Raw genomic sequence first — 19,206 nt, 5'->3', positions numbered from 1 at the left:
GAACAGGAAAGCGACTTGGTCACGATCTTCAGTCTGGTCAGGTCTTTCCGGATTCTGCTCACAGCGCCTGGTCTGGTCTCGGCTAGGCACAGCACTGCTTTCTCTCTGGTCTGGTCTCTGCTAGGCACAGCACTGCTTTCTCTCTGGTCTGGTCTCTGCTAGGCACAGCACTGCTTTCTCTCTGGTCTGGTCTCTGCTAGGCACAGCACTGCTTTCTCTCTGGTCTGGTCTCTGCTCTGGATAGATTGAAGTCTCTAGTTTGGCTTTCTGGAGTTTGATGGAGGTAAGTATGGATTTTTCCGGCAGGGCTTCCAGCGGCAGATGAAATTGAATCTCCCTATGTGTCCTGACTCTCTGCTTTTATCTGTTTCTTGAGAATGGGTGTGTGTGTTGCATCACTAGACTTGCCTCTCTCACCTGTCATTGGTCAAATTTTCATTCCTTACTTGATTGGGGGAATGAAATGAAGTGTCATCATGATGAGGTCTGTTTATGATACAGAGAACCCACCCCTGTCAACTTTACACACAATCTATATCTGACCTAAAAACATATTTGCACAGGTACACATTTGTTTAAAATTACATATACATGGTGTGGCTGAATTTAGCCATGTCTATGTCCAAATCTGCTCATTCTCGGAGCTTGCATTCAAAGAGTGTACATAATTGACTTTTTAACTGCTTTTTCAATTTCCGACATGGACCCAACTTTACATACATGTGTGCAGGGGGTAGGGACATTAACTGATGAAGTTTCAGATTTTTAACATGCACACATTTAGAGTAATATCCACTTTTCCGCTAAAACCCCCCTGAACATACCACCGGTTCCTACCACGTCTTAAACTGTGGGCAGAAAAATCACAAGAATTATGGTATCATTTATAAAATTTTCACATGTCCGCTCTATGAGTTATTCATCTTTTTAAAGTTATGTTCTGGCTCCAAAGGGGTGTGGTTTACCCTCAGCACAAGGTTGAATTTCTGGTTCTTTCCAGTTCTGCCAAGCCAGCTTGCTCTCACAGGCAGTGCTCCTCCCAGCTCCTGCCAAGAGGAAGCTACAATTTACGACTGCGGTAATAAAAACCTTTGCCTGAGTGAAGAGGGCTTTGTTCACTCTCTTGCAGAGCACAGATAATTCAATTATCAGATAGATGGCATATCCTTCGCTTGGGCAGCAAAAGGAAGGTTGGCCTGGGAACACAGTGGTGACTCAAGTTTCACTCCTGATGGGTAGTTGCTAGGCAAAATCAAGTTCCTTAAGCCAGACCTTCAGCTAACTTTTTGTTGCTTTTAAAATAACTTGTAATTTTACACATGCAGCTAGAATGCTGATTCTAAGTGCAAAACTATGACATTTCAACAGTTACAAAGGCATGTGACACCAAACATAGGTCACTCATTTAATTTAACATTTTCGATTTTGGTGGTTTTAAATCCAGTTGCAGTTAGGCTTAAGCTGCTGACTCCATAGCATTTTTGTTATAAGCATTGTTTTTGGGCTCTTCATTTCCCAGATTTTGTAGGCACACAAAACTCCATTCTGCCAAATGTCTGCTGGTGTTCAGTGAATATTTTGCACATGTTGCAAGGTTTGAAATAGGCATTTTGCTTGCCTTCAGAAAAACACACAGTGGGTTTTAAAACGCCGGCTTTTGGATAGTGGTGAGTACTGGTACTGCACTCATTTTTGGGATTTAAGAAATGAATTCCCCACACTTCTAGGTTGCATTTGGCAATCAGCATTGCCATTCCCAATGGTTTCAGACTACTGTGCGGGTAGTCCAATGGTGGTTTTAAAGCGCTTTGAAGCTAACCGGCGCTACTGTTTTTCCTTTGGCAACCCATTTCCCTCATGGCAACCCGGCCTTTCATTCTCGCACTGGTGGGTGGCAAGTGAGGCAACCATTTTGGTGGGCGCACAAACTGCGCAGCTTTCCTGGATTTCGGCGCACATGTGGGTTTTCCGCCATCTTGAATTTCCTAAGCCCACAGCACCAAATGTTGTAGCAGGATAGCTTAAACGTGGGTCAGGACACCCAACAATACACACATTTCTAAGTGCAACACTTGTACTGACCTACATGTGCAAGTCTTCTAAGTGCAATATCAGGCTACACTCATATCCTTGTGCAAGCCCTTGGCTGTCCTCAAAGATATTCTAAGTGTAAAAGGCGGGATAAAATCAATAATCTGCCATGTCCAATACCAAGTCTAAGTGGAGTAGGTCAGCTATCCTGATTATTTTTGAAGCACAAAAGGTGCAGTCTTACTACATTTTCTACATGCAATAAAAAGTCTGTCCTCAAAGGACTTCAAGACACATTGGGCCAGTTCTCCCTATGAACCTATGAGTGCTGAGGACAGGATTTCATCATAAACTTCTGTGTATAATGGACAGGCTTACGTATGAGCGCAACACATTTCCTGCCCCCAAAAATCCCTCTAAGTGCGACACATTACCTACCCACAAAAATCTGCCTAAGTGCAATACATTTCTTATCCCCAAAATGCAGCCAAGGGTTACACATTTCCTACCCCCAACAATCCAAGTGCGACACATTTCCTACCCCTAAAAATCCATCTAAGTGCAACACATTTCCTACCCCAAAATACAGCTAAACACAACACATTTCCGACCTCCGAACAACCATATAAGTACAATATAGGAGTACTGTTGCAAGGTACTGTGGCAGATATTGAATTCTGCTTGATGATATCTCTTTATAATCACATATGAAATATTTGTTTATTGAACCTTATGTCTTAGGAAAACGTGCTCCAAGATGCACCTTTTACACTGATTTGTAAATAATTCCTTTGGCTAGGAAAATTCCTTTCCATACTCTCTTCCGAGATGTTTTGGAGTTGCACATCCTCACAGTGACTTTCCTTCCTTCTTAGTCAGTTCTTCACATAGAAAATAATGTGTGCACGAAAGCCAAACATTTGCGCAATTAGAGAAAAATAATTAGAGGGAACTTTGCTAATGTCTCCTTGAGCCTCCATCATACAATTATCATGTATAACTAATCTGGGGCAAAGTCAAAGGGACTTGGGGACATCTAGTGAGTGCCAAATATTTACACAGATTTATAGAGTCAAAATGCTTCAGTTGGCAAAAATCCAAATGAGCAACTGTGGATATAAGTAATCATTTGAGTATACAATTAAAGGACAACGTGCATGTAGATTATATGGTATGTAGGAAAAAGAGAGATCATGTACAACATGTGTAAACTCAAAGCTATCAAGCTTCTGCCATTATCATTTATCTGTTACTCGAACTCAGACATAATCTGTGAGAACGTGTGTGTGCTCCACTGTCATGTAAAACACAATTGTGAGTAGGAAAGGGTGAAACCACCAGAACAATGTAACGGTGGAAGCTGGAATTGATCGTGTTGGGTACCACCATGCAAAATATAATGCATCTTATAGTTAATTGGCTTATGGGAATGGCTGATGGCGCTAAGTATAACTGTGTTGCACATTAGGCATCAGCCGGAGCTGAAAATCAATGAAGATGGTTGATTTGATCCAAATGCAGTGTGCCCATTAATCCAAATGCATCTGTGGGAAAGTGATGTCTACATGGTTGCCACCAGGCAAACGATCCTATGCCGTGTAGTCAAGATGTAAGTGTGGGCAGAGCAACCGTTAACAGTAATAAACCTGGGGCTCTTATGCAAGCATATTCCCAAATAAATGAATTTCAGAATGTACACGTACATTTTGCTACAGCAGGAGCCATATTGTTTAAATCACTGTTATTGTGTATGGTCTGTTATGACACTATTGACAATAATGATCAAGCAGTCGTTTTATAAGTAGACCTTTGATATGATAGGTTATTTCTAAGTGCCTAATACCCAGATGTTTCTAAGCGCGGACTTGGGGTTCGAACCTCTGTTGCTCCGTGTTGTTTTGCTTCCAAGGCAAGCCCGTTGCCCCTGAGCTATCCTCCCAAGACTTTGTTTTATGTTAATGTTTCCTATTGTGAAAAAAGCCACTGCAGAAATATCTTCACTTAGGGAGCATAACAAATCCTCTTCATTATACCTTTTGGCGAGTTATAGCGAAAGTGGAGAAATAACTCAGCTTTTGCCTTTTGCATGGCATCTTGGTGCCATGGGTCATCTGAGGGGTGGGTGGGAGCTTAGTGGGAAAGTGGGAGAAGAGCAAGGTTGCTGTATCAATGATAGAGGTGTGAGGCAGACTTGAGAAACAATGCTCTGTTAAGAAGACTGTGGTGATGTGCATGTTGCTGTGTAAGAGCACTTGGTGGTCGAACAATCTAGTGCCCTAATACTTGCATCGTTTCATCTGGTACTTGGATCAAGTGAAACAAGCATTGACAATGCTAACCGTTTTGGCTTTTGTCTAGGTATGGTAAATGCATTTGACAGGCACTGTCATAATGGTATTAACTGTCCCTCAATCGAAGCAGCTCAAAAGGGTATGAGTACTTAGGCATATGACAGCAGTGCCTGGCAGAAACCTAATACTTATACGCAAGCCAAAATTGTTGGCTTTTCCAATGCTTCTTTTTAACAGGACTTCAGTGAAGGACAGCATAGTGCTTATAAATCGATGACTAAAGGCAGACCTGGATAAGACATTTTTATTACACCACTAGCATGTGCACAGCCCCAATTGTCATGAACTCTCAGAAGACAGCTTTGAAAAAACACTTGCAGTCACTTCAAGCACAAAGTTTGATGGTAAGACTTGATTAAAGTGAGCTGAATGAGATCCCAGGAGGATGTGTTTTAGGTCGGGAGGGGCAGGATGTGGGTGGAAGTGGCCATAGGGGTTAGCATGGCTATGTTATGTTAAGTTAGAACTTATAAAGTGCATGTAGGCCCAAAGGCATCTTGGCGCTGAAAACCCACAGAAGGCTAGCTAACATATTGGCTTAAAAAATAAGAGTTTTCAACAGCCCTCGAAATTCCAAGGAATTCTGGGTGCGTCTCAATGCAGGTGGCAACCCATTCCACAGCTTGGCAGCTGAAAACGAGAAAGCACAGCCTACCACTCTTGCGAGGCGAGACCTCAGAACTACAACTAGGCATGCATCTCCAGAACTAAGGCCACGGTTAGGTATGTCAGGGGCAAACTTATCGCACAAATAGTCTGCCCCTGTTGGTAGTAGGCCCGGTGAAGCAGGCATAGGGCCTTAAACTCGACACGTCCCTGCACCAGAAGCCAGTGAAGAGATCGTAACACCAGAGAGATATGAATTTCATAGGTTGAATTAGTCGCCACCCGAGCAGCTAGATTGTGCAACACCTGTAATCGATGAATCTATAGCCGGTCAATGGGTGGGTAAATAATCAAACAACAACAAAAAGCTTTGTGTCCATCCTTGTATGCAATTTCTCCCTATATGTACTCTAATGCAATAGTTTCGGCCTATAGGTGGCACTTTACTGCAACCTAATAGCTAAAACTAAAGATGTGATCGACGCTGCAGCCTCCACGTATTATACTGCTCTTACATTTGCCTGTAGAAGCATGCTTTTCCCAGCATTCGCTGCTGTGACTATACGTTTGTAGTGCAATAGCTCAAATGGGAAAAACAGCACAACATGAAATGTTTGTATTTTCAAGATGTACCCTTGCCCATCTCCTCGGCCATATACCATGCACATGGCAACCATTGGAAATTTCAAGGCCAAATTAAACACATTTTAAGTAAATGGTGCCCAGATCACAACAGTGATGCTAAAGTGTGCTTGACTGCTGCCGCTGGCAACTTGCTTGGAAGAGAGCGTACACGTAGTACTTCCTTTGAAACGGCATGAATAGATATGCTGGATTGTTCCTTTGGCATCATGGGAATTCTGAGAACAGAAAGAAGGTTCTCCAGTGTGTACAATGTTTGGGAAGTAGAAAGGTCATCGATCAGAAACCAGGCACAGGCAAACATCTGCTAAGCTCATTGGTGGACTAACGTCCCTTTGATCTTGGAAACAACATCTTAAAATAATGTCCGTGTTGCATTAAGCGAGGATGGCACAGCGGGAGGTAAACATGTAGAGTCAAGAATGCGAGAAAGACGAGGGAATCCACTTGTACCATTTTCTGCTTTAAAATATGGCTTTGCAGGCTGCGCCGCACAGTACCTATATGAACTATGCTGCATGCACTCCCATAGGAAACATATCTGTCTTTAATATAGGCATTACCTCGCATCAGGTTTCTAAAGCGCCTGTCTTCAAGGTTTCACTGAAAGGCTGCACTAAGCAGGCAAGACTGAGGTGCATTCCTACGCTCGATTGTGCTGCGCCTTCTCCTACACGGAATGCACCTTTAAGCCAGTGCACGCGCATGGGAAAGGTCTTGCGCAGATGCGCTCTTGAGTCTTCTCCTTATTTCAGTGTCAGGTTACCTTTCCTGGAAGATGCAGGCCATGCCACTGCAGAATGCACGGGATTATGCGTTGGATAGTCTCGGAGCTTTTTAAATCTTGAGTTAGAACTAAAACAATACAACCATTTTAGTTTAAATATATATTCCTTGGATCTCACCTTCTACATTTGTAAAGATTATTCAAGAGTCACACTCTTGTTTTCACTCGAGTGCAGTCCAGCTTATTCCAATCTTTGATTTAAAACATGTCCAGCCACTATTCATTTGGCCGCTGTTCGCAGATTCCACGATGACCCACAAATGCAGTTTTTGTCGTGCTTCATATTTTTGGCTGATTATACTTGGAAAAGCAAAATGTTAGTTTTACAAGGAATTCCACACTGAAGTAATGTTTCTTATTAAAAGTCTATTAGAATGTGTTGTTTAAACCTAATAATTGCTTGTTTTTAAATGATTGTAGACTTTATTTTAGTTAAATGCTGAAACAATTGTTGTAAACCTGATTTAAAAGAGGAATTTTTTGAACAAACAATATTCTGTTCTCATATCCTTGTTTACTCGTGCTTGTGCATTTTCTTTTGCCTGTGTAGTGATTGGAAGCAGTGGCTTCAGCCCAAGACAAACCCACCCATTCTCACCACAGATCTATCCTTCCAAGTAAGATTTTTTTCTCTGTAAAATAATTATATGAAAATAAATAGACCGCTTACAGTCTCTCTTAGCATAAGCAGATCCATCTGTTAAAACTTGTGAAATAAAACTGATATTTTCTCTCAGTAATGTCTCAAATATTTAGACTTCACTTTATTCGGTCAAAGATGTTAGTGTACTTTTTTAGAATGTGGCCTTCACTTGTAAAAATGTAAAGCTTGTTTAGTATACCTTTAACTGATCGATTTTTCTTAATTGTGTCAATTAGCACGTATCATATGCACTTCGGTTATTTAGAGCAGTATATTAAGATTGCCATGTTTAATATAGCACTGAATGATAGACTGCTCCTGCTTCTAAGCACTGCAATTATCGGTGCAACTATAGTACTGTCAGGATTCGGGCCTGTGATTACATATTTCCAAACGTAGCACTTAACTCACGGTACAGCATATTATATACTTTTTATTGAACGATTTTGAGATGCCAATGCAGAATTACACAGTCTGTCAACACTAGTCACAGTATACACCTCGGCTTTTTAGATTGTATATTAATAATATGTTCTAATATAGCATTTCAAGACACTTCACGACACATTTCTCTGCTTCCAAGCACTGTAGTTACCTTTGTTGTAGTACTGTTGGGTTTCAAATGTGTTATTACAGGTTACACACGGCTTCCACTATTATTGTAACTACACATAGTACACTTAATATGAAACAAGTTATAAATGAAAATACTGATATCATTTTCATAGCATATATGTATACTCAAGATGAGTAAATCATCTAAAACATAATAGCCCCTGAAAGCAATTGTATTCTGATCAATTCTCACCAGCCTCATAAAATGAACTGCTTTCTCAATGCCTTCTCAATTCTCTCTAAACTGCCCCTTAAAATGAGCTGTTTTCTCAATAAATCTCCTCTATCCAATGTAATATTCAAAATAGGTAAAACTGACTTTCATGCTCACTACAGTCCTCTGATAGGGATAAGAAAGCTGCAGGCTGGAGCTTGGTCCTGAATGAAGGCTTATTGCCTGTACAATCTAGGAAAATCATAAATTACAAATCCAATTGGAAGAAAATAAACTATCAAATCCATCATAACCTCATATCAAAAGAGTAGCATAAAAATGAAAAAGCCTTAAAAAGGTTTTGTCAATTGGATATTGACCATGATGAAAACGTAAACCTAATCTGAATAAAATAGTTCCATGGATGGTGAGCTGATTGCTATAGTTAGGATTGCTTCACTATGCAGCTTCATCAAACATTGTAGCTCTTTCAATAAGCCAAATGAATTGCTTTCTGAGCTTTTGGAGCCAAAAATGCAATTTCAATGCTTCAAAATCCAAGCAGAAAAATGAAACATATCAGCCCATCCTCTTTACATAGGCCATCATGTGGAGAGTTTTTCCAGCCTGCTTCTGGTCCTCCAGCTCTGCTCTCCAGCCTGACAGAGTTTCTCTTCAGGATCGCTTGAACAGCTCTGACTTCCCCTCCCAGAAATTGGCTTTTTATAGCTTCTGCCGAGTTTGTTTATCAGACTCCTTGGGATTATGGTAAACAACATTTTTTCTAGAATCGCCGAAGGATATTTTATCTTGCAGGTTCCAGGGGATGTTTTATCTCCACGTGCCATGGTGTTATTTTTCTCCAAGCCATTCAGTCACCAATCTCCATCACATTTGACCTATCCTGGTAGCCACATCAATTTTCCCTTAAAGTCCATTGTACTCTTTAGGGTTTAGTTATTGTTTACTAGAACATTGGGTACTGTTTGAATAAGCAAAAATAACTATTGGAGCATAACACAGTAGAAGCTATGCCACTCGCAATGTACCTTGGTGTTCCAAAACAACTGATTAGCCTGGCTCGAAACACAGACTCAGACAGTAGATGATAAAATCGATTCATAATTGTTGATATGTGCTCAAATCATGAGTACACTTCAATGCAGTTTACTAATTACATTCTATCGTGCACAATGACTACACAGCTTGAGATAACACTCAATATCCTGTTTGACTGGAATACACAACACATGAATAGGGGAGAGACAGGAAAGACGTCCTTAAATCATCAAGGAAAGGGGCAATAGCATTCTGCTTGAATTTCCTCTTAGTCGTTGGAGAGGGGAGATGAGGAGTAGTAGGCATAGTGACTGAAATGTTAAAGTGAACAAGGACTGATCAAATGGAGAGGGGTTAATGAAGAGTTCAGAGGAGGAGAGCCAAGTAGAGGGAAATACAAGATCAAAATAGTTCCCACCAGAATGGGTAGCCTGGTCATCAAGGGATCAGAGGGAGTGGGGACAATGGAGAGGTCATAAGAGGAGAGCAAGAAGAGGGAAAGAGAAGATCAAGAAACATTCCACCAGAGTTTGTAGGCTGGTCATGGAGCGAATAGAGGAAGAGGTCATATAGGAGGGATTTAAATTCAAGACAGGTGCCTACAGAGGGCTTGAGGAGGGTAAAGGCCCCCAGCATGACTCCGACAAAACTGAGCTCCTACTCGTAGGCTCCCCTGACACCATCAAGAAACTTGACGCTCAGTTCAGCCATTTCACCATTGACTCAATCACGATCCCAGTACTTGACACGATAAAAACACTAGGCGTCTACTTAGACTCCAATCTATCCATGACCAGACAAGTAAACGCCATTGCCTCCTCGGCCGCTTACCATGCAAAACTCCTTAACGCAATCAGACCTTATCTGTCAAAAGACACCTGCACTAACATAGCCAGGGCCATAACCGGCTCGCGACTTGATTACTGCAATATTCTTTTCCTTGGGACCTCCAACAAAAATCTTGAGAAGCTCCAAGTAATACAGAACAGTGCCCTACGTGCTGCACAAGGCATTGCCAAGAGAGAGCACATCACCGCTGCCAGAAAAGCTTCCCACTGGCTCCCCATAAAGGAGAGGATCCTATTCAAGGCTCTAAGCATCACCCACAAATGTGTCCATCTTGCCGCCCCAATGTACCTTTCGCAGAGGATCCACCTGGTCTCCTCCACAAGACCCACTAGATCACCCTATGCCAGCATGCTCTCAGTACCCAGGGTAAAAAGGACCAGAGCAGGGGGCTCCAGTTTCCCGTACCTCGCTGCCGTACACTGGAACACCCTCCCTAGCTCCCTGCGCTCTGAACCCTCACTGACCGCCTTTCGGAAAACCCTGAAAACGACCCTGTTCATCTAACAATTACATGGCCTAGCCCTCATAATTGTATTGTATGATGTATTATGTGATATATCTGATCACAGGTCACTGCCTTACTGTAACCCAAGGCACAACCTGCTCACATTGTAACTAAGTCTTCCTTGCAAGTAACAGTGCCACAATGCCCCTGGGCTGCCTGCGCGCTATATACATTTAATAAATAAATAAATAAATAAATAAATAAATAAATAAATAAATAAATAAATAAATAAATAAATGGGGATGTCAGTAGGAAGGGACTCATTAAAAAGGTTGCAATCAGTGTGGTAGGTGTTGCGAGAACCAGGAGGTTGATAGAGAGACAGAACAGTGAGAGGAGATGGAGGGAGGAGTTGGATAGAGGCATATTCAAAAGAGGAAGAGGTGATGTTAGGTGGAATTAGAGAGGCAGTATGAGGGCCTGATTGATAAGGGACCCTACACCACCACCCATCCAGAGAGGTCGAGGAGAGTGGGAGAAGGTAGCAAAGTTAGTGTTGAGAGCTGCCATTGTGTGTGTGTGTCATTAGGGGATATCCAGAGTTTTTTCACAGCAAAAGTGAAAGTTGAAGGAGATAAGCGTTAAAGTGGTCACTGATGTAAGAAGACATGTTGCAGAAGATTTCAGCATTTCAGAGGCTAAGTGAAAGAGTGATAGTGGTGGGGCAGAGAAGCAGGTATTGTGTAGAAAGTGAGGGGAATAGATGAGGGTGCGTATCCTGGAGGAACAGGAGCATTTTATTTGAGGGGTGCAAGTGCTGGGGGAACGAGGAAGATTGGGAGGACAGAGAGTGATGCAGATGTTAGACTAAGTTGAGTCTCAAGGCTATGAAAGAAGGGAAGAAGCAAAGTGAGTAGAAGGAGAAATGGAGCAAAATGAATATTCATGTTGATGGGTAGAAGAAATAGGAAAGTGAAAAACAATTGCAGCCCAAATGAGTGAAAGGGTAAGTGGGTGAGCATAAAAGAACGGGGTGGATGGCTGTCTGTGAGGTACCATGTGTAAGTTCTGAGTTAGGCTAGAATGGAGCTATAGGTAGCCAAAAGACAGTTAACATGCCCAAAACAACAATGTTCCTTGGTCATGTGAGGGTATAGAGGATTTGCAGTGCAAGGATAGTCAATGGTTGAAAGGATCCCAATGAGTGGAAGCAAATGTCAGGTAAACGGTGAGTTTGGGGAAGTCCTGCTTTGAGCAAGAGTACTGGACCAAGGTTCTTTCCAGGCCCAACTGGCCCACACAGTTGCCCTTTGCTGTTTTTGGCCTTTGCTGCAGATGCCTTGGCTAGATGCCCAGGAGGAACTGAATAAGGGAGGCAGTGTGTCACATGACCCTCTGGGAGCCACTCAGTGCTCCAGATGGCTTAGAAATGTGCAGGCAGAGTCCTGGGTGTGGTAGGCCTAGGTAGCTCAGATTTGCAGGCAGCGTCCTCAGATGGTACACAGGGACCTCTAGTAAAGCAAGATGTGGCCATGAAAGAAAATCTTTAGAGTTTTTTGCTTAAACCTATTGTTAAGCACTTGTACTAGTTTACTTTCCCAATACAGCTTCTAACAGCTGTTATAAATCTAGTAACTGCTTTAGCTTGTCATTTTTATCTACCTCATTCTAAGTTTCTTCCTACTGCAAGGTTAGGTACATCAAATTAATTCCCACCCCTGACTCACACAACCTATTCATGTAGGTACTGAATGACTCTAAACCCCATTACCTATTTGACCACATACACAATTAAACAAGGTTCTCTCCCTTTGCTGGTGCAGTTTGGCTGAACCAGCATCTAAGCCCATTTAGAATGTTTTATTTGTATTGGTTTTCTAGAGTGCAATTTCACATGTAGATTGCTGAGCACTTTGGAGAGTGGGATAGCCTATTGACTTCACTGCTGAAAAACCAGGTTATGTTGTGCCTTTCAAAACTGTAGATGGCATGGCATTGCTCTAAAAGATAGTTAATGTTAATGTTAAAATTAAAGGTATACCTTCACAAATGGAATTGGTCCCCAGGTGCTCAGGCAGATCTGAAAACAAGAAGGTGGGGTAGGAGGGTTAGTCGGGTGAAGAGGGAGTAGATCGATTCGAGACCTTGTGTGCGGTTGATGCGGTTTATGTAGAGTTTGTTCATGGTTGCAGTGTGCTGAAGTGCAGTTTGCTAAGCGAGGAGACGGTTGTTTGGGTTTTAGTGTGATTTTGGTAGGCAGAGATTTGAGCATGGGGTTAGTGGGTTATATATCCTAGTCCTTATAAGTCTTGTTCAATGTATCTGGTTGTCCTATAGGTAAGCATATTTGCACTTTTCTTTACTGTCGTCTAATTTTATGAGCAGCGGCATGGCGCGTTCTCAGTTGTGTTGTTTTTGAACTTAGTGTAATAGGAAGGGGCGTGTCTTGTCCCCCACTTTGGTTTTTGGACTGTGAATTAGCAATCACCCACACCCTTGCTATCTATTTTCTCTCGGACAGGATTCCAGAGACAGCATTCCAGAGGCAGGTGACATCCACTGAAAAGGTGTTCCGTTCCTCTGAAATGTAGGAACATGTAGGAAGAAGCCTGGGTTGTAGTGTACAGGATACAATGGGAGCTAATATACAAATGTTTATTGTTAGGGGAGAGACCTGTCCATAGAAAGCTTAGTGTGTAAATGTAGCTGTTGTGGTTGTCTAATAACTGGAGTAATAGACGTCCTGCAAACTATACGGCTTAGTCATTTTACTGCTGTTCTGGTACTGTTTTGACCTATTTCCCTATTTATCATGTCAGCGAAAGACAATATAAACATATTTGAACTTAACGTTGTTACTGTTTACACTTCAATTCAACCACAAACCAGTTGTCAGCTCAAACGTCATCAGTGACATCACACTGAACATTCCTTTAAATACATTTATGTTTGATTTAGACCTCATAGCCCTTGTCTCCGCATATGTGTGGTCATTGCAATAATGTCCTTTCGGGTATTTCTATGACGTCTTCCTTTGCTTAGAGATGTCCACACTGTTTTCCATAAGAATAGACAATACTATTACTGCAAAACCCCCAATAGCTACTGACTACCTCAAATCTCATCTTACCTTGGAACTGCTCGTACATTGTGCTTGCCGGCTCACAACAATGCTGCACATCATTCTCCAATACAAACCGACTGCTGATCCCTCCACAAAATATATATATCTGCCTTACACTAGTCCTTATCTAACTGAGGGAAGCTTTCAGCACAGTAGATCACTCTATGCAGTCCATCTGTTTATACATATGCTGCAAAGCTCTCACCTTCTCTTTGTCTGATTTTCAGTCAACCCTTCACATTTAAAATGGTCAGAATAGGTTCCACCACTTTTCATTGTATTGGGGTTTCCTGTAATTCAGTTTGACTCTCATCTTTGACTACATTCTCTCATTCATATACTCCGTATCTACCAATTTGTGAATTGCTTTCAATTCAACGAAGATGAGCCATGCACTATTATGTCTCTGATTTTCCAACAGTTCAATTTAATTCACAGATTTCCCCTCATTTATTCTTTACTGAAAGACATTTGTCAGAGTAAAAAAGAATATACTATTGTTGTATGGAGCACACTTTCGAATCACACTCCTCTTGGCATTAGCCCATTCCATTTCAGCAGACCCATCCCTAAACAAACGTTGTCGACTTAAGGAAAAAGTCAACATTTTATATTTGTCTTAAGTTTATCATGTTGTCTTAGAGACGACTGTCCGAAGGCATGCCATTCGAGATGCTGTCTTGTGTAGAAACACATATAGTGAGAAGGAATTCTTCTTTGGTTTGGGACAACTGTTACACAGAGACTGCACATTTGGAATGCAATGAATTCCAGGTGTTGTATATAAAGAATATTGGTCAAATCGGTGCCATTATTTGTCTACAAATGGCCCGTCTTGAACTTCAAACTAAGTTTGTAATGGAGAAATAGTTTAATTCAGCCCAATATCCCCTTTGACCCTTTCTGTGGTATGCACTATACCTCCTCTGACCAGAACTCTTTTCCATTAGGCCTTCTTTGGAGACTTTCAAGAGACTGGCTCTAGGGGTGGCAAAAACCATCAATAGATCCCTTAGATCCCTTACAAAGAGAGAGGTCATATGCACGGTTAGGGCTGCACCCACTCATCAGGAACATCAGTGTTGATGTCGCAAACAGCCAAACTGCAACCTACCTTTTTAGTATTCACCCAACATGAAAGTTATCTGCAGGAGGGCCATGACTTGTATGCCATGAAGTCAGGCTTTATAGTGAGCTAGTCCGGTTTTACTGGTGTCAAGGCTCAGAAAGGTCACCAACTGCTCCGTAATTGCATCCAGATGGATTGCTTCCTTTCTGGGTCCCAGAATGGTGAGGGTCTGTGTTGGCGATAATCAATCTTCTCCGATATCTCAGACATGCGGAGTTCCTCAAGGCTCCGCCCTATCGCCTCTGCTTTTCAATCTTTATATTCGTCCCCTTCTTGACCTCTTAAACAAATTCGGAGTGCAATACACAAACTACGCTGATGACACTCAGGTGGTCATACAGCTAAGTGGCGCCTATAGCAGCGATACAGTAACCATCAATAAAATATACAAAGCCATACAAGACTGGATGGCCTGCAATTCCCTTGCCCTGAACGACAAAAAAACTGAACTCCTCATTGTGGCATCTAAAAACACCCGGGCGAAACTCGACTCCAACTATGCTAGTTTCCATATTGCCGACAATACCATTCTCATCCAAAAGAAAGTCAAGACCCTAGGCGTCGTTCTTGACAAAGAACTTTCTACAAAGTCCCATGTCTCCAGCATTAAATCTAGCTGCGGTCTTATAAATAAAAGAATAGGCTATATTCGACCATTCATCTTGGAAGAAAACTGTGCCCTTCTGTCCACTGCACTGATCAATTCTAGATTGGATTATTGCAACAGCCTCCTAGCGGGCACCACAGCCTCCAATATCCAATCATTACAAGTGGCTCTGAATAATGCTGTTCGTAATATCTTCAATCAGTCCCGTCGTACACACATTTCCATTTTTAGGAAAAAACTTCATTGGCTTCCCGTTAAACATCGGATAACGCACAAGATATTGACCACAACCCACAAATGCCTCAGCCTCTGTAGCCCCACTTATTTGTCAGCCCGCATTAGCATTAAATCTAACGCGAGGAACCTTCGTTCATCCTCTGCCACTATTCTCAAGCATCCAAAATACAGGACAGCCAAATTTGGAGGTAACACTCTTGACGCTCAAGGTCCCCTTCTATGGAACAAACTCCCAGCCCAGATGCGGAAGATCCAGGACTACACTGCATTTAAACGTGCTGTAAAAACCCACTACTTCAATCTGGAATAACTCTTTGACACCTCTTTCTTCTTTGTCATGTGTGTTTGTTTGTTTGTTCAGTTTTATGTGCTCCCTGAGGCCTACGGGCATGTTGGCGCATTACAAGAATTAAAATAAATAAATAAATAAATAGTCACGGGACATAGGCCCTAATTATGAGGTTGCGGATAGGCCTCTGGTAGTTCTGGCAACATCTGCTTACCATTTCCACTGCCCGATATCCTAGTAATACTGGGATATTACGGGTGGCAGGGGAACGGTAAATTCCCATTCCCATGGGGTCCCATAGGATAGCAATGTATAAGACATTTATTACAAAACATGTCATGTTGAAATTTTTAGCAGACTTCATTACCCTCAGTCATTGGGTGTTTGCTATGAATGCAGGAGCTTGTAGGTATCAGCATTAAGCTTACCTGGATAAATATATTCCTACAGTAAATGACACAACGTACAGTAATGAGGGGTCCTCTGTCACCTATTTATCCACATTTCTGCACATGTACGAAGGTTCCACTGGTTCCCAGTGTAAGCAAGAATTACATTTGAAGTAATCAGCCTAATTTAAGAGATAGAACACTACTTACAAATCTACTTAAAATACAAAAAAGATGTCAAAGGCCGTTGCTTGAAAACCCTGTGTTTGACCACAAAAAAGTGTCCATCTGGTCCCATTTTTATCAGCCTTGCAGCTTTGTAGGTTTAGTTCGGTTTGTAAACAGGAAACACTTTCATGTTGTGGCCAAAGTTCACAGGTTTGTGTAAATATGTCTCTGTCGTCCTGGCATTCCCTCGTTCCAAACTGGTTGGGAATGCTTGCATCCACACAGGGGCTGGAAAAGTTAATTGAAGCTATATGTACATATCACTTTATGCCTGTTCTTCTTCATATTATCCATGAACTCTTCCCAATTGCTTACAAGGCATTCCCCTTGCCAACATGGCACTGTGTGTGATTGGATGGCAAAAATACAGGCTTTACATACATGCACCACCCATGGAATGTGTCCTCTCTTATCTATGCCATCATTACCTCCACACCCTGACTGTTGCCCCAATCAATTTACACCACCCCTGCGATCAGAACCAGATAGCACAATCTGTGCATTCAATATTCTCACTTACCGTAATTTTTAAAATATGCGGACAAAGTATATGTACTTTATCACTACACTACTTTCCTACCCAACATCTCTTCTATCCTACTGCATGCCATATCCCAACAGATGTCCTATTAGGTGTCGTTACATGTAATTGTTCATAATATTTGCGAGGAAAGAAAGAGGAGGTGCTCTTGCAGCTCTCAAGGATAGAAAAACATTTGAAGTGATGTCCTGATTGAAAAAGAAAATGTGTTTGTTATCATATTGTTGTGTTTCAAGACAAATTCTTGATTGTAATGTGTAGTGGATTTATAAATAGTAAAAAACAGAATAATAATGAATGCCTTTTTTCATTTATGTATTATTTTGGCAAATAGCAGAGCATATCCGCACATACTACCAACCCCATCATCACAAGCAATGGCTGCATATGGACAGACACAGTTCACAACCGGAATGCAACAAGCGACAGCCTATGCTACATATCCGCAGCCCGGTCAGCCGTACGGTATTCCCCCTTATGGTAAGCCTTCACCAAAGCTAACGAACAATGAGAAGAAACTTAATATGTCCCAGTACTTCATTTAGATCATTGACCATTATTGGTATTCTCAGTGTCTTGTTTTGTTATGAGTTGCACCACACATTAATGATGACATACGAATGTACAGATGCAGAAATACATGCATGTACATTTGTGACATACACATGTACAGATGCACAAATACATGTTCTCTGATTTGGTTTCACCTACGCAGAATATGCATTCAACATCATTACTTTTGAACCAATCTTCTGGATTGTAAAATCATGTGTTGTACTTGCACGGTCAAATGATGGAAAATATCAGCTCAATTAATTTCTGGAAAAGCCTACCTGGTAAGATGGTTGAACGTCTTTGGTTAAAAAAAAATCTCCCAAGCTAAGTCAGACAAATCCCTATGTGCAGTTGTGTCATATGTGATGCTCTACAAAGGCACTCCCAACTCTATTTCTAAAGGCTTTCATAGAAATTGATTTTTAGATGAATTGCTTATGTAATGATATTAACCCTAACTGCATTGCCAAAAGAAACAAAAGCTGCAGAACGACCTGAGGCAAAACGTAGGGCAAAAATGACAGATTGTGATTATGGTAAACAAGATCACATTGCCCAGAAACCTTTGAATTGACTCATTAGATAAAAAAAGGTTTTTACTGTGTCTGTTTTGTGTTTTCCAAACTCCTATGATGCCAAAGCATGTTACTCTAAGTCACATATTATTGCTGTTTGGCAAGATATATATGGGCCAACCATCCCCTTTCCATATTTGACAGTGTGTCACTTATCCTAAATTTCATAGTGTAAGTAACACTTGCAAATGAGTGCACGCACTTAAGTTAAATTGTGATGTAAATGTGGATGTGCTTATAATTGTGCAATAATCAACGTCCTAGATTTATGAGAAGTGGTCTCGTGCGCATCCCTCATTTTGTGTGTAAGTGTGTGGTATGCTTCTCGAGTAACCCAGAGTGCCGGTTCAACATTTGATAAATTGTGAATGAAAAATCTCTTCACTCTAAATGCATTGCTCACCCTTACTAATTCATAAAAGCTCTCACATGTTACCAAACAGGACCTGGCACTGGCATGTCCCTGTTATTCTCAGAGATAATAGTTCTATTTAAACTCACTTATAGCATCAACTCATAATCATACAATCAGCCTCATTACATGTTTGGTGATATCTCTGCAGTAAATCGGCAGAAATACCACCAAACAGAATTACCGATCTCGCCATTTGGTCCGGCGGATTACATGTGATTGCAGGCGCTGTTCGTCCGCATTGATTGGAGTCCATGGGGGATTTTGGTGGAATTACCGCCGGCACAATCCCAGTTTTTTGACATAAAGGTTGTGGATTCACCTCCAACTCTTAAATGGAGTTGAAACCTCCTGACAAACTCGTTGTTGGGTGTTGTGGTAATGGTATTAGCGCTGCATTTACTGCACTGCCCAACTTATAATGAGACCCAATCACCTAACGTAACAATTCAATGTAAAATTCCTAGTGAAAGGGGAGAGCACCTAAGACGGGTAAGCAATCACAATGCTATTGACACAAAATGATTCCAGTTGTTTCCCATCCTTCTTTCCCCACCCTGGTCACTTGCATGTTGGTAGACAGATTTAGTTGAAGGTCTGTACTAGTAGTTATGGGCACCATGCTTTGTAATCTGATTGTCTGTCCCACTCTCATCATTATAATGAACAAATGTATTGCTGACAGAACTGGTGGCTGACACTCTGTTCACAATTGCAAAAGTTGTCCATTCAATGGATGATGACAAAGCTTGGCTGTTTTTTATACATGTCACGAAGAGGCATCCCAGATCAGAAGACAGGGACCGATGGGTATGTGGTCCTGCAGGGTCTGGGCACACCGCGGGAAACTATCTCTAACAATTTTAATACCATTTCAATGACATTGCCCTAAAATCTGGGCATTGGCAACAGGAAATTCATGCTTGGTTTCCTGCATG

General features: G+C 41.6%; 1 protein-coding gene across 13 annotated transcripts in view; it reads left to right on the top strand.

The window, feature by feature from the left end:
- EYA1 (EYA transcriptional coactivator and phosphatase 1) overlaps positions 1-19,206 on the top strand; it is a 395,631-nt gene that overhangs the window by 82,777 nt on the left and 293,648 nt on the right. For 7 of the 13 annotated variants that reach the window (XM_069621198.1, XM_069621195.1, XM_069621193.1 and 4 more), the window contains 2 exons: positions 6,968-7,034; positions 17,061-17,206. In XM_069621198.1, coding sequence (XP_069477299.1) covers positions 6,968-7,034; positions 17,061-17,206 — 213 coding nt within the window. The remainder of the gene's footprint in view (positions 1-6,967; positions 7,035-17,060; positions 17,207-19,206) is intronic. The other 6 variants (XM_069621199.1, XM_069621197.1, XM_069621196.1 and 3 more) reach the window with 1 other exon arrangement.

This window comes from Ambystoma mexicanum, chromosome 5q (genome assembly GCF_040938575.1).
Source record: "Ambystoma mexicanum isolate Mex_15411 chromosome 5q, UKY_AmexF1_1, whole genome shotgun sequence".
NCBI classification, from domain to species: domain Eukaryota; kingdom Metazoa; phylum Chordata; class Amphibia; order Caudata; family Ambystomatidae; genus Ambystoma; species Ambystoma mexicanum.
The sequence above is the reverse complement of the archived record's forward strand: the minus strand, read 5'-3'. Positions and strand labels throughout refer to the sequence as shown.